General features: G+C 36.2%; 1 protein-coding gene across 1 annotated transcript in view; it reads right to left on the bottom strand.

Annotated features, from left to right (window-relative positions):
• Window positions 1-2,392: 2,392 nt before the first annotated feature.
• The window catches only part of SKAP2 (src kinase associated phosphoprotein 2), a 171,152-nt gene continuing 149,151 nt past the window's right edge, over window positions 2,393-24,393 (bottom strand). The window contains exons 11-13 of the mRNA XM_086396355.1: window positions 20,004-20,116; window positions 5,188-5,289; window positions 2,393-4,844 (exon numbers count right to left, since the gene is read on the bottom strand). Coding sequence (XP_086252481.1) covers window positions 5,197-5,289; window positions 20,004-20,116 — 206 coding nt within the window. The 3' untranslated portion in view covers window positions 2,393-4,844; window positions 5,188-5,196. The remainder of the gene's footprint in view (window positions 4,845-5,187; window positions 5,290-20,003; window positions 20,117-24,393) is intronic.

Genomic DNA, 24,393 nt, shown 5'->3' on the forward strand with positions numbered 1-24,393 from the left:
TTTATATTACAAAGCTGAGGTCAATAAACAGAAAACACAAGTGCTGTTCTATATCACCTCTCTGAGTAATGGATAATAAAAAATAGAGTGAAAATGGAAGAGAAACCTAAGGAAACACTTTCCAAGGAAAGAAAACACACTTCCAGATGAGCTTTGGGGCAATTTCTATTTTCACATCTTTGCACATATTCACAAGATTTTTGACTGCTCAACTTCCAGCCCCTTTTCCAACCTTACAGACCTAAGCTGAGCACTGGTACGACTACAGCGACTCTCTGCACTTACGGTTCCTTTCATCTCGGGACTCAGAGCACTCAAGTTAACATAACCATACAACTTAAAAGAAATAGGAAATCAAAGTTTTTTAAAAAGACAAAAATTGAATTATGGTTGGACCTGGCAACAACTGTGAAACTTTCCACTTTCAGAAATTCCTTTTTGATTCATCCAAGGCAACAGCTAGAATGCTTCCAAGATCAGAAGGCTTCTCTGATATCGCCCAAGTGGATGCAGGGCAGCAGTGATGTGGGGAGTATAACTAGATCACTTGCCCCACGCTGCCCATGCTGCCTGTAACTTCTCTGAAAGAATGAACACGCTGAACCTAGGAAAGGAACGGAGGAAACATCTCAAAACTGGCTGCCACGTTCAACTTTCCTGTTACTCACCATCTCGCTTAATTCTGTTACCAACAATCTAATCCAATTCACGTATTGATGGTATAATGAGGACAATGAAATTGCCTTTAAAGAATCAGTACAGGGGACTGATTCTTTTTTTTACTAAAAGAATGCTGTCAGTCAGAAAGTAGATGAACTAAATGATAAAAGAATTTTTCTCTACCAGGTATAGAGAAGTCAAGCTCTTTTCTTCTTAAATCTCAGATACTGTGGGATGGCACACCAGTTAATTAATAAACATTTACTGGATACACACCATATACTCTGAAGTACCATGCCAGCAATAAATCACGTTTCTGATCAAGCAATGATAGAGCAGATTCTGCTAAGGAAAACAAGAAAAAGCCCCTGGAAAGTAGTGTTAATGAAATGTCATTGCAGGTTACAAAATTACAAACAGTTGTGTAATTATTTATTTCATCATAAGCAAAATGTTACATTATCAGAGGTCCTAACAACTATTCTGGAAGAATTCAACTACAAGGCAGTGGATGACAATGTTGGCTGAAGCTGAGGATGTCCAGAAATTGCTTGTTCCCAATCCAGAGGATCAACTGTTTAAGTTATGCATTTGAATGTAGGTTACGTTCGTAGAGAGATAATTTAATAATATATACCACTTATTTCTCTGAATTTCAGAATACTCAGGATTTTTCAAACTAAGCCATTTTAACAAATGTTTTTATGTTATATATTGATTACATTCTTTCAAGTTCTGAGTGAACCTATGTTTTCTATGGTATGGTCATATTTTAATCTTCACCACCTCTTTCTTTACCATATGGATTGCTCTTCAATATTCTTGAGTCTACTGAACTCAAAAGAAGTAAAAGTGATGTCTATACAGTTTGTGTCTATAATTCTGTTCAATGAATGAAATATAAATAACTGATTTATCTGAAATGTAGAAATACTTTGCATGATTCAAAAATTCTCACAATGCTTTACTCAGTCTCACTGATGAAGTTCAAGATTTTAAACTACATGTATGTTAGGGTAAGTTTTCTTATAGTGGCTGAACTTCAAATCTGGATCTTTAATATATAACATATATAACTCAGCTCTGGGTTCTTTTTAATCATGACCCTGGCTGGGGGTAGGAACCAGACTCTATGAAGTGAGTAGCAATAGCTTACACTGAAGAAATCATAGGAAAAGTGGAATCATAAGAACTACAAGAGTTTTGTCTAAAAGTATTTTAGAAACAACTGAATGGAAAAGACTATATTCAATACTAATAGCAAAAAAACCTCCATATACAGAGATTTCACCTACAGATGGTTGAAAAGTGATTTTCTATGATCCCATAATACTTCATATAATTATCTGTAATTAAATTAGCACAAGATAAAAATAATCTACTTAAATAATATAAAGTATTCAAAACAATTGCTAGGCGAAACAACATTCCTTTTCATAAAAGGAACTGTCATATATAACCAAGTGGCAAAAACAGAATGGAGTGAGCTGTGGTTAAATGTAAATCCTATAGCAATGAAGTCATTTGTATTATCCTTACTTCTTTGAATAAATTCAGATGACAGTCCTATTTCATTTCTTCATTCAGTTTGGAGGCCAGATGGCATTAGAATCATTTACTTCACCTTGTTGTGCTTAATTACTACAATCAACACACTATTTTCCAAATTAATCATAACAAAGTAATTTCATTAGTAACACAGCAGGCTGTTGAATTATTAGCATCATAACAGTTTGCAAACAATTAAACTTTATTTGAACCTTAAAAATTTGCAGAGTGGAACATTATTGTAAGATCTAATGGCAATAGAGTACAAATTCAGTACAGAGCAAATAATCAAGCAAAATGCTATGTAAAATATGACTTACAATCACCTTTGAAAAAAATTAGCTCTCTAAATGTTCATAGAAAAACAAATAAAAGCTAAGCAAACATAATGGGAACATAGCAATTAGCATATTTTCTAACAAGCAATGTTGTTTAAATTCACATTAATGATATTATGATGATCTTGGAAAGTGTGTGATATATTGTCAAGGGTGTAAAGAAAACTTTCTCCCTTCTATGATACAAATGATTTCACCAGATGAATATAAAGGAGTCCTGAGTTGAAAGTAATGATTGTTTTTCCTGTCATCCCAATTAAAATTTTTTTGTTTCTTATCTCCCACCTATATGCAAGTAAAAAGGAACAAAGGGCAGAGGAGCTCTGGACACAAGTAACACTTTCTTTTTCTGTATCGTCACCATTCACAGAGACTATCTGGCATCAGTTGGCAAAGGACTCCCTCTCCTGGATTAACTGTAAAAGGAGGCAATAATCTTCTGAATACTTTACATTTGGAGTGAGTCTGTGCCAGAGTGGGGGAGGGGTTTCTAAGCGGGTTCCTATGCAATGAAAAGCTGCTGCCATCTACTGGCCCAGGACTAAAATCTTCACTTGGATCAGAAGCACAAAATGTATACCTTACAAGGAAGTCTATCTACATTTACAGTGGAACCCACAATTGCTTTCACTCTTTCAATCTCTCAGGTCTTGAAAACCAATCCACTACATTCATCCTCGGTTGTCTCACTTTTGCCAAGACGATTTCAATCTATTCCAGTGGTTCTATATTAGAACAAGATTAACAAGTCCACAAATTAATTTCTGAAAGCTTTAACTTCACAATGTCTAATTTATATAAACTAGAATTTACCTACAATCTCCCAAATTAATAGATATATTTTTATATGTGAAATCAGATAATCACAAGGAGGGGATAATCACATGGGTTAGGGAGGGGATAACAGTAAAATATAAACTCTGAAATATTACTTGTAGATAATTTTTATAATAGAGGTTTTTAAATATTATCAACTCATTTGCATGTTTAGAATCTTTATTTTTAAAGCAAAGATCTGAAAAGTTCCATAAAAGTAGTATCTTCTAATCAATGATTCATTATTAGCAGATTATATTTACTCCAACTAATTATCCAATCAGTAGTATACTTTGATATATACACATCATACTGGTACCTTGTAGACATTTAAAATACCTTTGATTTCAACCATGCGTAAAAAAGTAATAATATAACTCCACAAACCTTGCTCTGGAGTACAACGTACACCTCCTGTGTCAGACTGACACCAACCTTCCACTCACCTGTTGGTACATGTTCCCACCATGATTTCCATACCCTCCTCTCTGAGCCTTCCTTCTCTTCTCATTGCTTTGAGAAGTTCAGAGTTGTACTTCTCAAGTCTGTGGTAGTAGTTTTGTGGTAGGACTTTAATAGCATAGTAAAGATTAGGCAGGGTAAAAGTACTCGGTTATGCCTTCTGATTTTGAGAATACATTGAGATTCTTTATGCCATTTCATTCGTGGCAGAATGGGGCCTCTCATAAATTTTTTGTTTTATTAAATTTAAAGAAAACTACAGTAGAAAATGTTGGCAAGCCAATTATATAACCAGGGTATTTATTACTGGTAACGGGCTTTGTACAGTAAACCATGGTTCTGGTCTGCACATGTGTTGCAGAAGGGGATAGCAACTATCATTTGCAATTCTACCATTTTTCTTTCTCGTGGCTATATTTAACATAAAGTAAACTTGCCAATCAGTAAAAATTCTTTCATGAAAACATGTTACTACTACTACTATGTGAAAAATAAATACTAAGATGACTCATCTACAAAGTTTTAACAAAGCTACATTCTTTTATAGCATTTATCAAAAACTTATGAGATATATTCTATCAAATTTTCTTGAAATTATATTTTACATTCTAAAAACAATGATATCCAGTATTAAGAGAAATTACAACTCATACTAGTAGTAGCAATGACTATGTGATACAGAATAGTGCTGAATTCCTCACATAAATCAAATGAGTAAATAAAAACTATTGATTTATTTCTTTGCAATATAGCAACAGGTATAACTTTACTGCTTACTTCTAATTTACATTAATATTCTTCATTTAACTTGACATCAGAGGAATATTACAATGAATGCATAAAACAACAAAGACAAATGATGCTCAACAAAACAAAGGTTACGAACTGCCGTTCATGCTTTCACAATGATTCTCAATCCAAAAGATTTGCAGACTAGCAGAGGAATCTTCCTTTTTGCGAGCAGAAAGAGAAAGCTGCATTTTAATTTTTCTCTTCAGGCAAAATGTTGATTTTCCCTGCCTAGAAAAAAATTACGTGTTTAGCCAAGGAAAGAAAATGAATGTTTAGTCACTATTTTGTCAATTCAGCTCCTCAGAAAGACCATAAGAGTGGTATTTTACTAAAGAGGAGGAAGCTGTGAAAACAGCTGGTTATTAACAAAGGGACTTTCTCTAAGTAATCTATTTCCAGAGTAAATTCTATGAAGTTATTTTAAAATTTTGTAAAACAAGATAATGATTTGGGAGTATAACCTTTGTGTTATCAGAAAACTACAAAGACTTTTAAAAAAGCAAAGACTCATAACGCAGAGACCAAGAGAACATATGAGCTATTACAGAATATTGGATTAAAATGTACTTACCGAGGACTCTCAAATATCATACATCTCCATTATGTAGGCTTTCGGCACCAAGCCAATGGCTCCCTTCATTTCTCCTACCCACCAGCCATATCTATTGTATTCCTAATTGAAAACAATATGCAATATTAACCTTTAGACTGGTGTAAGTACAATGTCATTCGTATGCAACTTCTTAGAAATGTTATTTCTTTTTATAAAGTTATAAGAGCTTTAGCTGCAAATTGAAACAATTTAATCTTTTTTGTTTCCGGACACTTTAAAAATGCTGTTAGGCAAAGATTTAAATTAACATATAAGACAAAGCCTGTTTATTTCGTGGTGTAGAATAGAAATAGTCACTTAGGATAGGAACCTGGTAAATGAAACTACATAAGGAAGTCGGCTCTCTGGGCCCCTTTCCCTTCTCTCTCCCCATGTCTGTCTGTCTGTCTGTCTGTCTGTCTGTCTCTCTCTCTCACACACACACACACACATACACACACAGCCTGGGGGACACCTTTTTATATGCAAACCACAGTGTTAGAGGCTCCAAGATCACTGCCAGGATCCTTGGGAAACTAGCTTTGCCTTCAAGGAGCTTATCATCTGGCAAGGACAGCCTTTTTTTTTTTTTTTCTTTCACAATAAATGACTTAATTCCTAGTTAAACTCAGACGACCAAAAATGATTTAGAATGTAGAAGTATGCTCCTTCTCAGGAAAATCTAATACATCAGTGTACCCATTTTAAACAGGTTAATTAGAGAACTGGAAACACTACTAAGATATCCCCAAACCGGCTTTCCAACAGAATTCACAAAAGGGCTCCTTTTCAGAAGCTTCCTAAAGGCATTTATTGTTCCTCTGATTGATCACAAACTACATTAGGTAAAGGATGAGTAGAAGGAATTTAAAGCTGGCATTAGATTCACCCTTATGGGGAGGATCAATAGGAAATAAAAGTATTTCAAGTTATAACGCCAAAATATTAATCCAGCTGTAAGAAAGAGTGACTGATGAGTCACTTTTGTGTTTATTTTGCTTGTGAGCTGAACCTGGGCCTCGTTTTCTTCCCTTTGCTCCACTGAAGACACGCCACTGGCTCCAGGCATTGTGAAAACTGTACCTAATGTTCATTTGTCTGCCAGATTGACTAATGTATTTTTATCTCAAATTTATTTATGTTTAGTGAGATACAAACAAAGTAAAATGAATTACAAGTTTCAAGAATAATATCTTCCAAAAGCAATACTCTGAAAAAGCACCATAGGACCCAAATTTAATTTTTCATAGAAGATAAATTTTTAAAATCAATTCCCAAAGTAATTCAATAGGCTATGATTTCCAACATCTGAGTCATAGATAAATGTGCATATGCATATCAAGTTATATGTGGGGAGGGAATGTTAATACCCAGGATAGATTTAATGTTTGTATTGATGACTATTGTATTGTATTGATGACTAACTATGCTATTGACCATCAGAAAGGAAAATCATACAATTCTTCCATACAAATGTATAAATTCCTAGGTGTGTACTGATTTGTAGTCTATCAATAAAGAGTTTACAGGATTAAAATCTGTAAATACTTTTAAAACAATGGGATGTATCAGAATTAGTTTTTTTCTGTAACAATAAGATGGAAGGAAAAGGCTGGGGAGAGGGAGGGAAGACCCGATTCTAATGAGGGCACAGTTCTGGTTTCTGAAACAGTAGACTCAAGATTTTAAGTTCAAAAGTTTCCTAATAGTATGAACTTAGTTGACAAAATTCTCTAAACAATGAAAATAGTTTGAAGCCCAGAACTCAATGATGATGACTATAATCTGTGCAGAATATATTTATCAGAAGAAAATACCAGCTTACTGAAAGCTATGATTAGCAACCATTATAGCAACCATTATATCCTAATAGGTACCTAATAAAGCCGCCCTTTTCAATTTTTAAGGCAATGAATACAATTAGAGCCTAACGCTTAACAAAACAAATGTATTTCACCTTGCAGAGGCCAAAGGCCCACAGTGTAAGATTTCAAAATGAATACTTAACAGAGTAAGTGTAAGTGTGAAAGCTCTTATCCAATGCCCATCTAAGGTTTTTCCAACTGATTATTGGAAAGTGTAAAGGAACTAGGCCCCCAAAGGGTAGAAACAGGAACAGAATACATTTAGTGAGACGGTATAGTATGACTCAGTCCTGCCTTCAGAGAATAGCCTGCAATCTGGATTTCAATGTTTAGATTCAAGTTATAAACCAGAAAATTCATATTACTTTATAATATTCTGCTTTGAAATTATAACCTGTACTCTCAATTAAGTATGTATTATTGTTCTCAAAAAGCTCACTCACATTCAAATTTAAGAAACTGATTTCCAACAAATCACTTCAACAAAGGACTTCACACATGAGAGAATTTTACATGACAGTAACTGAGAAGATTCATTAAATAGAGCATAGTAGTAAACATCAGAGGAGTTTATTCAGCTGTAAACACATGCCTTAAAAGTCACATTCTAGGAAAAATATAAGTTTTAGGCTAAAATAATCCTAAATGCTTCACTAAATTAATTTAAAATAATTGAAAAGCCTATGAAATACACAGCTTGTAGAAGTACTCTAAAATATCACAGGTTTAAATCAGAAAAGAGTAAAAATAAAAAACCAGAATGTTTATTACTCTACATTTGTAAAGAATTCCATATAGCACTCCTGTGTGGAATTAAGAGGTAAGATAAAATATAGTGAGGTAAAAATCTAGTAGGCAAATTTATGGATTTACACTGCAGCCATTAGAGGATGTCGGTGAGACTGCAAACACAGAAGCTTTTACTTTTATCATTACTATCCTCTGTATGAGCCTCCTGAGCAACATGAATCCCAATTAAACCATTTGCAGCCTATAAATTGGAATGAAGATGCTTCTTGGAGTATGGTATCCTAAACTTCAGCCTGCAGATTCAATAGCACACACGATTTCCTTGGGAGGAAGAAAATATGCCTTCCTCTGCCTTCCCTGTTCGCTGCCCCCAAACAAATGTGATTATGAATGATATATTACTTACAGTGGAAAATAACACAATACATACAATGTTGTCTCGCTGTCCACATACTAACTGAAATCTGGTTTAAAAGTCACAGGTGGGTCATGAAAAAAAAAAAAAAGAAAAACAGCCCTCAAACCTCATCTTGTTAATAAACAAAAAATAAAGAGACAGAAATCATACCAGGCTGCCATCTAAATCTCTGAAAGGTTAGGGAGCATCATGTCATCTTGATGGCACACGAACGAGATCTCAGGTACAAGAAGGTCTGCCATCTGGTATCCTTCACCCTCTGCGGCTCTTAACATCAACTGAAATGCTAACATAGGCAAGTGACTGTACTTCAGGAGGACTGATAAAATAATGAAGAGTCCTTTAATCTACAGGAAACCATTCTAGTCAATTTATAAGAAATATTGCATCCCTTTGTAGGACGTGTAATTATTTTCTATTAATCATGTGCTATAAAGCTACATTATGCGGTTATTCTGTTATCACTAGAAAGAGGCCTGCAGTCAGCTTCTGACAATGTTAGGTAATTACTAACACAAAGCTTCTTTCTCCTCCCACGGTAATGCTATCAAGATCCAGAGGTGTAGTGATGCTTAGTGTATAAAAATAGTACTCAAAAGAAATTCAATATCTGTAAAATGGATGGCTTCAAGGCAAAAATGTAATGTGGCAGTCACAGAAGCAAAAGCACCAAACTTGCCCAATAATTCGAGAAAATAATGAGAAAGCAACACTGAACAGTTGTGATCCAATGCCTCCGTTTTCCATTTTTGCATTATTAAAAGTTTTTATTTTGTAGTTAAAATTTTATGCCTCAAATAATCATTATTAAGCAGTAAATTAAGGTGATTATGTAAAAAAGTAGGAAAAAAAGAACTAGTTTTGATAAAAAAAAATAGAGACTTTATCCAACACAATAGCAAAGGTATGTCTGTGTTTAATTATTAACTACATCTTCTCTCTCTGCTGGTGTTTTATTTTACACTTAAATAAGAACCCCCCTCGCCCCAATAAGACCCCAGCATTTCCTTAAATCCCTTTCAGCACCATGATTCTCATTTCTCAAGCATGCTAATCCACTTTCTACAAACCATATGGTAAAAGAATTCTGCCTTAACAGAAACTTGGAACATTAATAAGATTTTGTGATGTACCACCCCTTTCAGAAAGGAGTTACCAATCTGTCTGAAAGCAACAGGTGTTAGGTTAAAAGACTATATTCCTTTCTCCAAACATGTATCTGTGCTTTTAAGCACAGATATATGTTTGGAAAAAGCACAGTCTTATGCAGAAATAAAGGTAATTTTATTCACAAAATATAAACTAAACTGAGTTTCAGAACGAGTGGACTTTACCATTGTTTTCCAACTATTCACTGTGACTTTCGATTTTTCAAATTATTTGTGAACACTGTGGTATCATGAAAACTAGATAACTATTTAAAATACGGAAATTTTTTTTCAAGGCTACCTCTGCAATCTCTTCCTTTTTACTGTTTCCAATTAGAAACTTTGTAAGAATCATTTCTTGTACATCCATCATTTCAAAAGTTCTCTTAAAATGCACAATAGGCACTTGACAACCTTGACATTTTACTATTATTATCTACACATTAATTGCTTGACTCTTAAGTCTCCTAACCTGGTTCCTTAAGTGAGGAAATGGACACTAACAATCTCTAAGCTCCTCCATTATGTTTGAAAATCACCATTTATGAACCTGCTTTAACACCCTAAGTCTCTTAGCAACTTACGGAAACCAACCTCATTACTTTATAATTTACTATGCAGCTGTAAGCCTGAGTTACTCTAATTCAAGGAATTCCTATTTTTTTCTCCAGGCACTGAAAATCCATTTTTAAAGCAAGAGAGATAGAAGACAAGCAAGAAAGGTGATAGTAAGGACTTAATTCCTGTGATCAATTTTAGTTTATGTTCCAGAGTCAAGACACATTTAATTCAAATTTCTACCCAGTCAACATTTACAATACGATAAAGTAAAAACTGATATGCAGACTGATGATTTATAGATATTGTTAGGCAAAGTAAGAGCAAATCACGCTCAGCAGCAATCACTGAGTGGTACTCAGTGTATACACCAACCAATACATGACTCTGTTAACTGTTCTAGATCAGACCTTCATCACCTTACCCTGGATTACTGTGTCATCAACTCTGCTTCTCTATTCTTCCTAGAAATTGCTTTTGTCAGCTTACTTGGCTGCTCAAGAATGTATACTAACCACTGCCCCACCCAATGCATTAACTACAAACCCCTCAGCTTGCTTTCTTCCTACCCTGTGGGATGAAAGGGTGTGGACGTGGATGTAGCCACATCCTCCTCTCATCGCTCTGGTCCTGAAGCCCAACCTTCCATGCTGTACTCAGTCCCACTCCCTTCCCAGGCAATGTCTCCCCTCCCTCATCTAAAACCTATCTAGTGACTAAAGTCTGACTCAGGTTATCCAGATTTCATCAATTTTTCTTTGAATTATCTAATCCATACTTATGTCCCCCATTTCAAGCTGAGTATTTATTCCTCAGTGGAGTTTATGTACTTTAGCTTTGTCCCTCCAACTAAAACGTACAAACTCACTGAGATCATGGCAATGTTTTACACTTAGTCTGTGTGCCCCACACTCCAGGACGTGTAAATGATGTTCAATAAATATTTACTGCGTGATGAAACATGCTTTCTCTTCATTTTGGATGACACACCAGTTGACTGTCCTACATGTTTTCTTAAGATGTGTCATTTCCAATAGGAATATCGTATCATTCCCCCAAGTACATGGGACATACTCGAAGAATTTTAGTGATGATGAAATTGAAAGATGCTTGCTCCTTGGAAGGAAAGTTATGACCAACCTAGATAGCATATGCAAAAGCAGAGATATTACTTTGCCAACAAAGGTCCGTCTAGTCAAGGCTATGGTTTTTCCAATGGTTATGTGTGGATGTGAGAGTTGGACTGTAAAGAAAGCTGAGCACCAAAGAATTGATACTTTTGAACTGTGGTGTTGAGAGAAGACTCTTGAGAGTCCCTTGGACTGCAAGGAGATCCAACCAGTCCATCCTAAAGGAGACCAGTGCTGGGTGTTCATTGGAAGGACTGATGCTGAGGTTGAGACTCCAGTACTTTGGCCACTTCATGCAAAGAGTTGACTCATTGGAAAAGACCCTGATGCTGGGATGGATTGGGGGCAGGAGGAGAAGGGGACGACAGGATGAGATGGTTGGATGGCATCACCAATTGGAAAAGACCCTGATGCTGGGAGGGATTGGGGGAAGGAAGAGAAGGGGACGACAGAGGATGAGATGGCTGGATGGCATCACTGACTCGATGCACATGAGTTTGGGTGAACTCCAGGAGTTGGTGATGGACAGGGAGGCCTGGCGTGCTGGTAATCATGGGATCGCAAACAGTCAGACATGACTGAGCGACTGAACTGAACTAAACTGAAACAAATACTTGTTCTGAAGTATGTTTAGCTTCACAGTATGAAGTTTGTTGTTTCTACTTACAGTTGGCTGTTGCCTATCACATTTTCCAATGTGCTGTATAGGATATCTTGTTTAAAGAGCCTAAACTTCACTTGCAGAAAGAAAGATACCTATTCCCCTGCAGAACTGGGACCACATAATTCTATTTCTTTGAAGAAATAGCTTCAGTTGAATTTACTGTAAGTACTGATGAGTTTCAGACAGAAGCCTAAAAGGCAGAACCAGTGTGGCATATCTGAGGGAAAGTCTGCTGTTTTTTCTTTTTCTTGTGATTATTTTTTCAGAAGATCCAGAGTCTCCAGCTTGTTACTAACCAGGTATGTGACCTTAGGCAATCTCCAAGTTCTTTAAGGGAAGATTTTTTTCACATATATATCACTTTTGAGACTCCACAATAACTCAGTTAGATACTTAACATTAATTAATGTCTATTTATTATACACTTGGACCCTCACAGAATTTTTTTTTTGGTCGCTAAGTCATGTCTGACTCTTTTGCAACCCCATGAACTGTAGCTCCCCAGGCTCCTCTGTCCATGGGATTTCCCAGGCAACAATACTGAAATGGGTTGCTGTTTCCTTCTCCAAGGGATCTTACCGACCTAGGGATCGAACTCACATCTCCTACACTGGCACACAGATTCTTTATCACTGAGTCACCTGGGAAGCCCTTCACAGAGGTACCTCTATGGAATCTCTTGTTATATTTACTATAAATTTTTTTGGTTGAGGGTAATATCTGACACTGTCCTTCTTATTACATAAAGTTGTTGTGGTCAGATAATCAGTGAAGATTCTAGAAATTCATCTGATTTTTTCTTTTTAAGTAGCCAGTGCTGGGAAAAACCAAGTGTCCTCCTTTACGATTAACATTAGCTCCTTGTCTCTCCCCTTTCCAGTCTGACTGCCAAGAAGCTCAGGAAGTTCAAGTGCAGAAACTCCATTGTCTTTTAAGATCTCCACAGAGGCAGTCTTTTTTCCATTCGTCTTTTATTTATTTTCCTCCAATTATGTGGAGCCTCAAGATCTATAAAGTTAGCACTAAGGTTCCCCTATCTCTATGATTCTAAATTCTTTCAAGAAGTTCAGGATTATTTCCTATTTTTAACTATATTTTCATATATTAAACATCTATCTGTCATGATGTTAGATATTAGGATTCAAAAATACTTAAGACACAGTATCAACCTCAAGGAATTGAGAGAGGGAAATGAAGAATCCCAGTCATGGCCCACTTACTTAGGTGGAGCAAAATGGAAAGAGAAAAGCCTTCAGAGTCAGATCTGCATTGATTCCAGCAGAAGGTACTCCCTAGCTGGTATCCTCGGGTGATCTACATAATAAGCTTACTGAGCATTAGTTTTCTCATCTGCAAAATTATAATACTTTACCCTTCACAGGGTTATTATCATAGGAATCAGAGAAGTGAAAACATATTGAGTGCCTAGAACAGGGTACTGGAGGTATGCAACAAGTATTTTTTTATCCCCTCCCTCTGCCTTCCCACTAACTGGTAGAGCAAAATACCAGGACAACAAAAACCAGCATTTTGGAGCACGCTCTAAGCAACCTAGGTTTCCCTGGTGGCTCAGACGGTAAAGAATCCACCTGCAAAGCAGGAGACCTGGGTTCTATCCCTGGTTTGGGAAGATCCCCTTGGAGGAGGGCATGGCAACCCACTGTAGTATTCTTGCCTGGAGATCCCTCATGGACAGAGGAGCCTGGTGGGCTATAGTCGATGGGGTTACAAAGAGTCGGACACGACTGAGCACAGCACACATAAGGCAACCTGATTACTATGGGCTGTTCCAAAGGGAATCTGACCTTTAAAGGGGTAAGGTGGGAGACACCTCAAAGAGTAAGAGTGTGCCATATAGACACTGAGTGGGCTCTTGATTTTTTTGTGTGCAGAGAGCAGAAGTGTATAACAAATCATGGATTTTTCCATTTAAGTTTTTTTATTTTTTAATTAACAACATGGTACTTTGCTTTACTGTTGTTCTGTTTTGTTCCTGAAAAGCCTTTGCTTACTCCATGCAGAATTAAACCACGACAGCCCCTCCACTGCCATCTCTGGGTACCCTGCCTCTCTGACATGGCCCTCTGGTTTCTCCTTTACCCCTCAAACCACTACTGGGGCCTGATGGCCTGCCTCCTGTAGGCACCTTTCCCTTTCATCTGTCAACATTTTCCTGGAATGAAGGATAAGAGAACATCAGGAAATACTAGAGCATGGTTTTTGCAAGTGGGTAACAAGAGGAGCCACATGAGTGGAATGAGAACATCTTCTGATGTAGTGTGTTTCCATACACTGCTGATCATCACTAGGGAGAGCTGGGCCTGCCCATGAGACAGCATGGTACCCCAGTCCACAAGATGCCCAGATGGACAGCACAGACACGAAATGCCATCAGATCCAAACAACCAGCAACACGTACAAATAGTTCTCCTCCTTCCCCAAAGACTGTAAGACAAGATAACATTTGGGGGGCTAGCTCAATATCACCACGTATATCCTATATTGAGATGTCCTAGTTACTCTTTGACAGATAATGTTTGGGGAACTAGCTCAATATCACCACGGATATCCTATACTGAGATGTCCTAGTTACTCTTCTGCAGGAGTTTGCTATTTATGGCATACCGGGTCAGACAGTCACAAAAGAAAAAAGTAAGAATGCCAAAGAGTAACTGCATTTCCCTCTGCCAGTAGAACTCAGCAAGACTTTCATTTTACTTATTTTTCTGGTACGTCTAAAGCCAAAATAGCCCTAGTAACAGAATCTTTACATTTTCACAATGCAAAGCAAATGATCAGTGACAGTTACAATTCACTAATCACTGGAAAAAGTCATAGGAAGGCAATGCCTGAAACTCTAAAAAACGCCCTTTTACTGTATACTAGTGAACACTGACAACCTACATTTCCTGTTTTTGACTTAATAAAAAATGTCTCAAAAAGCCCAAGTCACATGTGTCGTAAACAAGATGAAATATTCCAGGATTCTTAACTCTCTTTATTTTTCTGTTAACAGCAGACAAAGCAGCATGCCTCTTTCATAGCTCTTCTGTCACTAAGTCTCCAAAAGTAATTTATTGCCTTAAAAGTAAGAATAGGAATGTGGTTAGCAATTTACTGGTGAGTGTACAGATTGAAAGATAAACTAATAGCAATGTAAATCCAGAACAGCAAGTAGACTAACATAATCCAAGAGGTATGCAGGGCTATGGAATATGCCTACAGCTATGTAACCTGGATCCTGCTATCAAAATTATAAAACTTTATATATAAATACAATTTTAGGATAAAACTATTAGTTATGATATTATATTTATTTAAGGTGATAACAAAATTGAAATGCAAACCAGTAGAAGGATTTAGCACAATTTTAAACAAACTGATTCATAAAAATAATAAAAAATAAAAAGATTTTCAAACTCTAATATCATTTTCCCCATCTAATAAATCTGAAACTAGGCTTTGTGTTTCAGAATAACTTCACTAACAAGGCAGTTGTCACTGTTGTTCAGTCGCTAAGTCGTGTCCTACTCTTTGCGACCCCACGGACTATAGCACACCAGGCTCCTTGTCCTCCACTATCTCCCAGAGTTTGCTCAAGTTCATGTCCATTGAGTTGGTCATGCTACCTAACCATCTCATAAAAATTACATATTTCACTTTCATTCATCCCTATAAATATCTTTCACTTTAGGGAGGAGGGAAAAAGATTTCAAAATCTCCACTGAACTACCGAAGTATATAAAATGTTTTAACACATTAAAAAAACCAGCAGTGATGTTATATGAAAAGAACTGTAAGCAATAAGTTACAGTCTTGTATTTTTAGGCAAGCAGTATTTGAATTTATTATTAGTGAGGTTAAAAGGTTAAAACTAAGAAAATGCCAGGCACTTTGAAGGAGGGCTGGCTCAGCCAGGGGTCACGTGACAGCTACTAATTGGAAAATGTTAAAAAGGGAAGGGGGAAGGGCAGAGTATCTGCCTTCTCTTCCTTCTTTATTGTAACATTTGATTTTCACCAGAAGAAAAAAAGAAAGAAAGCTAAGATTTGTATAAGTCTCAAAAGAGGCTTGAAATAAATAAATCACCCACAGCAAACACCCCATCGAGGCTTCCTTGCAGTAACAGGAAAAAAAAAAAAACCCGAAAAGGCTGAATTTTAAAATCAAACTATATTAGAGAATTTTAATAAAGCAAGCCTGATTGTCAAACTAGCTAAATTGTTTTGTCATTACATTTACAAAATTAAAATACTCTTTATTATAGTACATGCCATTTTATTTCTTGATTTGCCTAAATATTTATATTGAAAAGAATGAATCTTTTCTTAAACTATCTTGTGTGCCTTTTTTAAAAGACTGTTTTCAGAACTGACAATTTTCCAGAAGGTAAGTCAAATCAATGATAATTATATACTGCAAACTATAGATCAGTTAATTATAGAAAGCAACTTGTATTTCTTTGAAATCTTTTAAATGATATTTTTTATTAGACAAGTCATGGAACTAATTTTTTTAACTAAGTACACATTTTTTATGTCTCTATAAATATTGTTAGACTCCTTAAAATGCATTCTTCCTTAAGTATACAATTTTTACATTTAATTCAGAATGATGAAAAGAATTTTCATGATTAATGCTTATACTTTACTGACATGAGATAGGAAAGTAATAACCCATAGCTAGATTTAAAGTGGAATTTATGACATCATTTTGCTTGTGCACATTAGCTGCAATTACCTGCACCACTCATTCTGAGCCACTAGATGGTGTAAAAAAGAAATTTAAATAGTAAAATTTCATTTCATCACCAAGAAATCTAAATACAACTCTGAGAAAGATTAAACAAATTTCTAGGTATATAATAATGCTAGTGATTTGTATTATCTACTGTACTTAAAAAAAAAATCTATTAATACATAGCATCAGCTCCACCTTGATCTAGAAACAAGTCCTTTTGAGCAATGTTTTCTCTCTCCTAAGGACCTTGAGATCTGAATTTATAATGATACTCAGCACACAGACTGCTGTCATCATTCACGTATTAAACAAATTTATGATATTAAATTATGGTCTACGTTTGCCAGAATTTTGATAAAAACTAGAAGACAAAGCAAATATAAAATTAGAGAATCAGCAGAGGTTCCTATCTGAACTCACCCCAAGCCAAATGGGGAAGTAAAAGTCTTCACAAATATATCCTGAACCTCAAAGCAACCTGACAACAAATAGCTAAGATGCTCATTAAAAGCCCTGAATGTGTTCAAATTCCACTGAGAGAAAGCTCAGTGTCCTTTCTTTCACCCTCACTAAGACCAACCTGGTTGATTCTACTAGGTCCACAGCTGGGTAAATATGGGTATTTACTCATCCAGCCAATGGTGACAATGTGCTAGCTAAAAGTCTTGTCTCCTTTCAAAAAGCAAAATGAGTTCCAGAAAAAAATGCCCACCTCCAGAAGGCATCTCAGGAAATGCTGACAGTGGAACTTTAAACCATGTGAAAGGTTGATAAAGGAAGTATTTTTGGTCAGCCCAAATAACAGCATTTAGAAATTTTAGATGGGAGACTATTCTCCCTATGCATGACTTTGAGCAAACTCCAGGAGACAGTGAAGGACAGGGAAGCCTGGAGCGCTGCAGTCCATGGGGTCACAAAGAATCGGACACAACTGAGCAACTGAACAACAACAACAATATTCTTATGAGCCAGACTTTAACCATTTAACTTAACTTTACGACGTGCATGCGTATGTGTGCTAAGTCGCTTCAGTTGTGTCCAACTCTGTGTGACCCTATGGACTGTAGCCCACCAGGCTCCTCCATCCACAGGATTCTCCAGGCAAGAATACTGGAGTGGGTTGCTGTGTCCTCCTCCAGGGGAGTCTTCCCAACCCAGGGATGGAAACTGCGTCTCTTATGTCTCCTGCATTGGCAGGCAGGCTCGTCACCACTAGCACTACCTGAAATTACCATCTCCACAGAACGGGTTTGGGAGAAAAGGAATTACTTCCCCCAGAATCCTACATATATGATACACACCCATAACTGTACTTTCAATTTTACCTTCACAGAAAATGATTTTCTGAGGCAATGGCAGAAATAAGACAAGCCTACCGGGGCGCTTGCTTCACAGCCTGTCCCAGAGGCTGGTACTCTGAGGCTTTCAGCAACAAAGACAACTTGGTTCATAAGAAAGCTTCAGGAACAAACCCAGATGGGCTTTGTAAGTTTCATATTTTACCACACACATATAATGGCTGCATGCCATTTATCCCTATAGTCTGAAATTCTGACTGGAAGCTAATCAACCTTTTAATTTTATATGCAATTTTACACACAATTGAATTTTATGCAGCTAAACTGGTGAAAGAAACTGTGAGCTAAGTAAATTTGAGGAATGATTCCAAGAAAGTTTCTTGTCAAGAACTGAAACTAATCAGTTTGCTTTCTATATTAAGTAACTGACTCAAAAAGCTGTGATTTTTTAACACAGGACTATTGAATGCTCTGTAGTAGGCTTAGTCCAACGGTTGTGACATGGCTGTTTATAGCTTCTAAGAACTGAAAGTATCCTTCTAAAAAAACAAAAAACTTACATTAGTGAGCAAAGGACTGTAAGAAATAAGGAACAGGTCTTACTTGAGCACCTGAATTAACAATGATCACAGCGGACTATACTTACTTACTATTTTCATCCAGTAATCTATAAGTGTTTATATCTCATTTCTTTTGAATTCCTGCCTAGAATGGGCCCTTGCATATTTTAGGTACTTTATGATGGTTACAAATTAAATACAAGTAAGGAAAGAAGGCGAGTGGGGGAGAAGAGAGGGGAAAAGGTAGGAAGATTGATAAAAGCACTATAAAAAAACAAGAGCAGAAAGCCCTGGTCTGGGAGTCAAGATGCCTGGTTAAAGGACTGGCTCTGGCACTTTCTTGACACAAGTTCACTTATCTGTGAAACCGAGGATAGACAGACGAGCCCAAAGGTCTCTCACTCAAATGTTCTATGATTCTGTGTATGATTTTACACACCAGTCAACCAGTGTTTAAATTCAATAAGTGATCTTATTTCCAAATTCTCTTCTGTATTTAATAAGTCATACTACCTTGCCGAAAGGTTAAAAATATTTCTCTAATAGGGACTGATGTTGAAGCTGAAACTCTAATACTTTGGCCACCTCATGTGAAGAGCTGACTCATTTGAAAAGACCCTGGTGCTGGGAAAGATTGAGGGCAGGAGGAGAAGGGGACAAAAGAGGATGAGATGGTTGGATGGCATCACTGACTCAATGGACATGAGTTTGAGTAAGCTCCTGGAGTTGGTGATGGACAGGGAGGCATGGCGTGCTGCGGTTCATGGGGTCGCAAAGAGTCAGACACGACTGAGAGACTGAACTGAACTGAATCAACAAAGAACACTAAACTTCTAAACTTAAAATTTATGTAATGTTTCTCTACCTATATTTAAATAGTTTTTATATATTGTTTGTTTCTAAAGTGGCCTCATGAAGCAGACTGAGGAGAGAGATTTTTAATCCCCATATTATAGCAGGCAAAGTTAAAACATGAAAACAAAAGGAACTCACACATGTCTTGAGAAGTGTAATCAAGTAAGAACCTCGACTTTTAGATAGATCTAAGGACAGAAAGATTTTGAATAATCTAGTATCTTAAGAGGCAGAAACAATGATTTTTTTTAATACAGGAGGATGAGTTCATAGCAATACACTTTGCTATTATGTTTACAAATACAATTATGCTAAACTTAAAAAAATTACCTACACCTGTCTGAATAGAAGAGTATTGCTTTTAAATTGTCGGAACACCCAATGTATTTACATAAAGATGAAAAACTTGTTCTATAAACAGTGTTTCCAGTAGTGAATGGCAGACAAAATCAGAATAAGCACACAGAAGAATAAAAAGGAAGAGGAAAGGAAGACATAATAAATAACCTAATACCTTACAATGTTAACTTTCACATAAGTATATTGTTTCTGGAGAAGGCAGTATGTGGATGGGAGCCAAAAGCTGAAGTGATAGGTAAACACACTGTTAAGTTGAATCCTGTTATCTGATTGTGTTTAAAATTTGATTATATTTCACTTGACAAAATAATTAATTATGGTGAACTCCCAATTGTTAACACGGATCTAGAAGAATTCCAGTTGGCATTTTTCCCCAGTGTCCTCGATCCAAATGGATAAAATTCACCCTTTCCACCCTTTACAGTTGTCATACTGGTGTATCTGCTTACCTTGCTAAGAATGTAAATCACATCACCACGTTTAAATGACAATTCATCAGAAAGAGCTCCTGTGCAGTCCCACAAACCCTGGTAAAAATTAGCATAATCGGTGCTTTTATCTCCTGGGAAGAAGAAAGAGAAAACAAGAGTTAATTTTCCTGTAATGGGCCCTCATTTTTAAATGAACCAATAGTAGTTAAAGGGCCAAAACGGTCTTAAAAAAAAAATCTGTCCTCATTAAAAGAACACTTCATTACATCCACACAAGAATTCTACTTCTTGCTCTCATCTAAGGACCCTTTTCAAAAAGATCTATTTTGAATGTCTCTTTTTTCCTCTCTCCCTCTCTTGTTCTTACCTAAAACTTGCAACTGCAGTAAGTTTCTTCAAACAAAGTTACTTCCCACTTATTTTCTATAACAAACCTAAGCCCACCTGCAACATGTTTTGAAGGTAAGTCAGCCTCCCTGCATAATAAGCAATATGCATGAGATATGATAAACAGGCTGTGAAATAAGCACTGGACAGAACTGGTACTGAAACTGCAGAAATAAGCACTGGGCATAAGAATAATAATAATAAAGGAGATAAGATATAAACATAAACAAACAAGATAACACAAAAAAAATTTTTTTAAGTTTTTTAAAATGCAAAGCTAGTTAAAGGAAGAGAATAAACTGAAAGTAATCTAACAGATAATTCCCGCTCTTATCTTTGAGGACTTTTGTATCCAAAGCCTCTCAAAGTTGTTTCTAAACTATTTTAGCAACTTTGAAATTGCCAGTGCTGAAGGTGCATTTTTCAAGATTTCTGTCAGCCCTAGTTTAGGACATTAGACTCTGAATAAACATGCAACATACACTGGAGTTATCAGCTCATCCTTCTCACAGCATAAGCACAATGGATGTGATGTGCTCAAACTGCCATACAGACCATTAACTGATTGATTATTTAGCGCTCTCCATTCTGTAATACCACAATAAACTGGGTAATAAATGCTTTGTCACTTATACAATGTGGGTTGCCTGAAACAGCACAGAGTTAAATACACTGGCTGCTTTTGTTACACTGAGAACTGTTTCCTGTTTTTAATTTCATGATAATTGAGTTTTGATGAGTTAATGCAAAAAGAATGCAAGTAATATCAATAAGATGTCCGTGTATTCACTAACCAGGCAGAACATACACGTGCTGACAACTTCCATCACTGGAATGTCATCTTTGGATTCTGAGGGGATAACTATAGAGATGCATGGTGGATCGGGGTTGTCATCTTAGTTTTGTTATATGACTCTCAAGTATCAGGCTGCTTGGCAATTCCAACACAGTTGGTCATATTAGCGTGTCATGAAGACATTCATCTTACTACACGTAGTTTGTGATTTACACAAAGTCTTAGGTTTATTAGAAATTTAAAAAATTCTTTTTAGTATCTGAAACTTTTTTTTAAGCCCAAAAGAAAATCTGAATAATACAGAGTCTATTTAGGAAGTAATACACTACTTTTCCATTATATTTATATTATAAATAAGGACCAGAATATACAACCAGAAAAAATTTTATTATTAAATTTTTTCCCTTATTTTCTAAGGATTAAAAAAAGGGGGAAAGCAAAGGTGGGAGAGAAGGAAGGAGGGAGACAGAGAGACAGACACCTTATTGACTTCGCTCTTGCATGTGGGCACTCATCACTGAAGCCAGCAGGGGCATACACATGCCTGGGAATCCAACCAAGAACTAAGAACGCTCTGTGGCCACCCTTATTACATTTTTCCCCTCAAAGCATGTATTAAGGAAATTCTGTGAATGGACACTAGAGGGCACTCTGGCTGGACAGATCACTTTAAACATTGTCAAAATTTTTTTAGAAAAAAATTACTTAATAATAAAGTGACTGATTTCCTTTAAAAACCACTTATTTAGACAAATAGGGATTTAGAAGTTGAAACATTCTAGTCAGATTAAATCAACTGCTAACTGGGTCAAATGTTGCGCCCCGTGCAGTCCGTCAGTGTCAGTTTAGAAGTCAAGGAATTAGAGCAAAGAGAGGATGACATCATCTCACAGGGGAGGCCCTCCCCAACAGCCACTGGCCAGGAGGTAAAAGGATCTAAATAGCTGGTTACCCCTATGGAGGCTCCTGTGTGTTCCCCATGCTGCTCAGCCTTAGGCTCAACCCCAAAAGGTTGAAGAAAGGAAACTTGGGCTAAAAACAAGAGAAGTTCTGGCTTAGCTGGAGCATCCCAGTGGGTTCTTCAGCTGTTCAGCCTGCTGCCTGCTCTTTTCCTTTTTCAGATTCTCTCAGAACAGTTTTTCATTCAGGAGATTTTCAAAAGGTAGGGTGGTGGGGAGAAGGAGAAAAAAAAAGTATATGGTGATTTCTAACACATAATCCTGATCACTTTGGGGTCTTTCTTCCCCTCGATGCACTTGGTGAAACCCTCATTAACACTAATGGGAGTTACAGGAGCGCAGGAGGGGAAGAGAGACCCCCACCATGCGCAAGATGCATTGCTCCCGAGATGTGCATCATGGGCATTTCATTAAATCTCACTGCTGTAAAGAGGCAACAGAGCCAGCGATCTGGCAATCCTGGGAACAAGAGGCATTTTCTACTTTGCTTTCTGCCATCTTGATGATGATGTTATCCAAAGACCAACCTCATTTCTATGTCCCATATGTGAGCTCTGTTAAAGAATAATAAGTTGTTTATGTCACGTGGCTACATGTACACACAATTGACTATTCTTTCTATTTCAGCATGCAATATTAGTTATGATGTAGAAGAATCACAACTGGGGAGAAAACCTGGCAGTGTATGGCAGCCTTAGTCTCTTTAAGAAAGCAATGTCAAAATTCTTAGTATAAATTCTAGACATAAAAATTAAGAACTATCTTGTTCCTTAGAGAGCAGCAAGCTCCTCCGGTTTACTTTTCTAATTTTTTTTTCTGTACTAGATTTTTATTCATTTCCTTGTCAGTGCATTTTTTTCTTTTTATAATTTATTTATTTTTAATTGGAGGATAACTGCTTTACAACATCGTGTTGGTTTCTGCCTACTATTCTAAATTTTAAGTGTGGCTAAACATAAACAAAAAACCGCACATCGATATCCTTGGAAGCACTGTGGGTTCACAAAGGTTAACACCACTTATACACTGAAAAAATAACCCATGTGAGATGTGTTTTTACAAACAACAACAAAAAATGGAATGGAGTACAATGTCATAAGCCATTAATAAGCTTACTTTCTGAATACAACTTAAATCTGTTTAGTTGTTTTTACTGCATATATTAATTTTTATATTCTAAATTAGTTTTCCTATTCTATCCACGCCATGACCGACATCTTCAAAATTACCAAAAATAATCATCTCCTTATGTTTCTTGTCCTGAGAGGCATATATGGTTAAAAGAAGAAGGTAAAGAAAGAAAATAACATTCTAAACTAGCCAGCTTGTGAAAGATTTAAACAATGTACTTGCACCTGTAAGTTAAACTAGCAAAAACAGAACAGTGGGCAATAAAAACAGAACTGTTACGAAAGTATAAGCTAAATGTTGAAGATATTTAGTTTTGCAAAAACGAAAAGATTTTAAAAACATGATGACAATAGATGAAACACACAATGATAGATAATGAAGAATGTCTTCTTGAGTAGTGTTAAAGGTTTAAAAACTATTTTAGAGAAATAAGCATATTATACAAAGTTCAAAAAAATCACACGGAATCTTTTTTTCATATATATAAAAATATATGCAAGCTCTATAAGCTTAAGCATGAAAAGAACTTGTAAGAAATATAAGATTAATTCTGTTTTTGCATACATATTTCACATTAGTCTGAAAAAAAATTTTTTTTTTTTACTAAAATCAGTCAATGTGAAAAATATATAACATTCTTGAGTAAGGTTAGAAGTTCACATCATGTGATGCTCAGCAAGATAGTAATACCCTTGTCAACTCACTGCCCTGCACAGCAAACAAACTTCTAGTGTTACATCTTTGACAGCCTGGGGAGAGCAAAGGTCACTGCTATGCAAAAGCATTAAAACTGTTGCTTGAAAAGAATTTCGTGTCACTAAAGATAAGAATTATTGCAGTGCTTTATGGCTATTGCATGAAAAGCTAGATCTCCTTATTGCATTCCTTTGAGGAAAAACTGATTTGTTTTTCCTTCCCTCAAAGGCAAAAATTTGGGAGAGAGTTACTTTAAAAGGATTTTTGAAAAATGCAATTGCTTTAAACCAAAACACTATATTTATGGGAAGAATATCTGTATGTGTCCAGTTTCCACACCTACACTGAAATTTAAAAAAGAAAATGACATGCTTTTAGCAGAAGCTTCATGATAACAAAACATATGTACTTCCACTGCCATTGAATGTCGTCCTCAAGG

The sequence above is a fragment of the Bos grunniens genome, chromosome 4, assembly GCF_055505025.1.
Source record: "Bos grunniens cultivar Pamir isolate PY7600 chromosome 4, Bosgru_T2T1.0, whole genome shotgun sequence".
In the NCBI taxonomy this organism is placed as follows: Eukaryota; Metazoa; Chordata; class Mammalia; order Artiodactyla; family Bovidae; genus Bos; species Bos grunniens.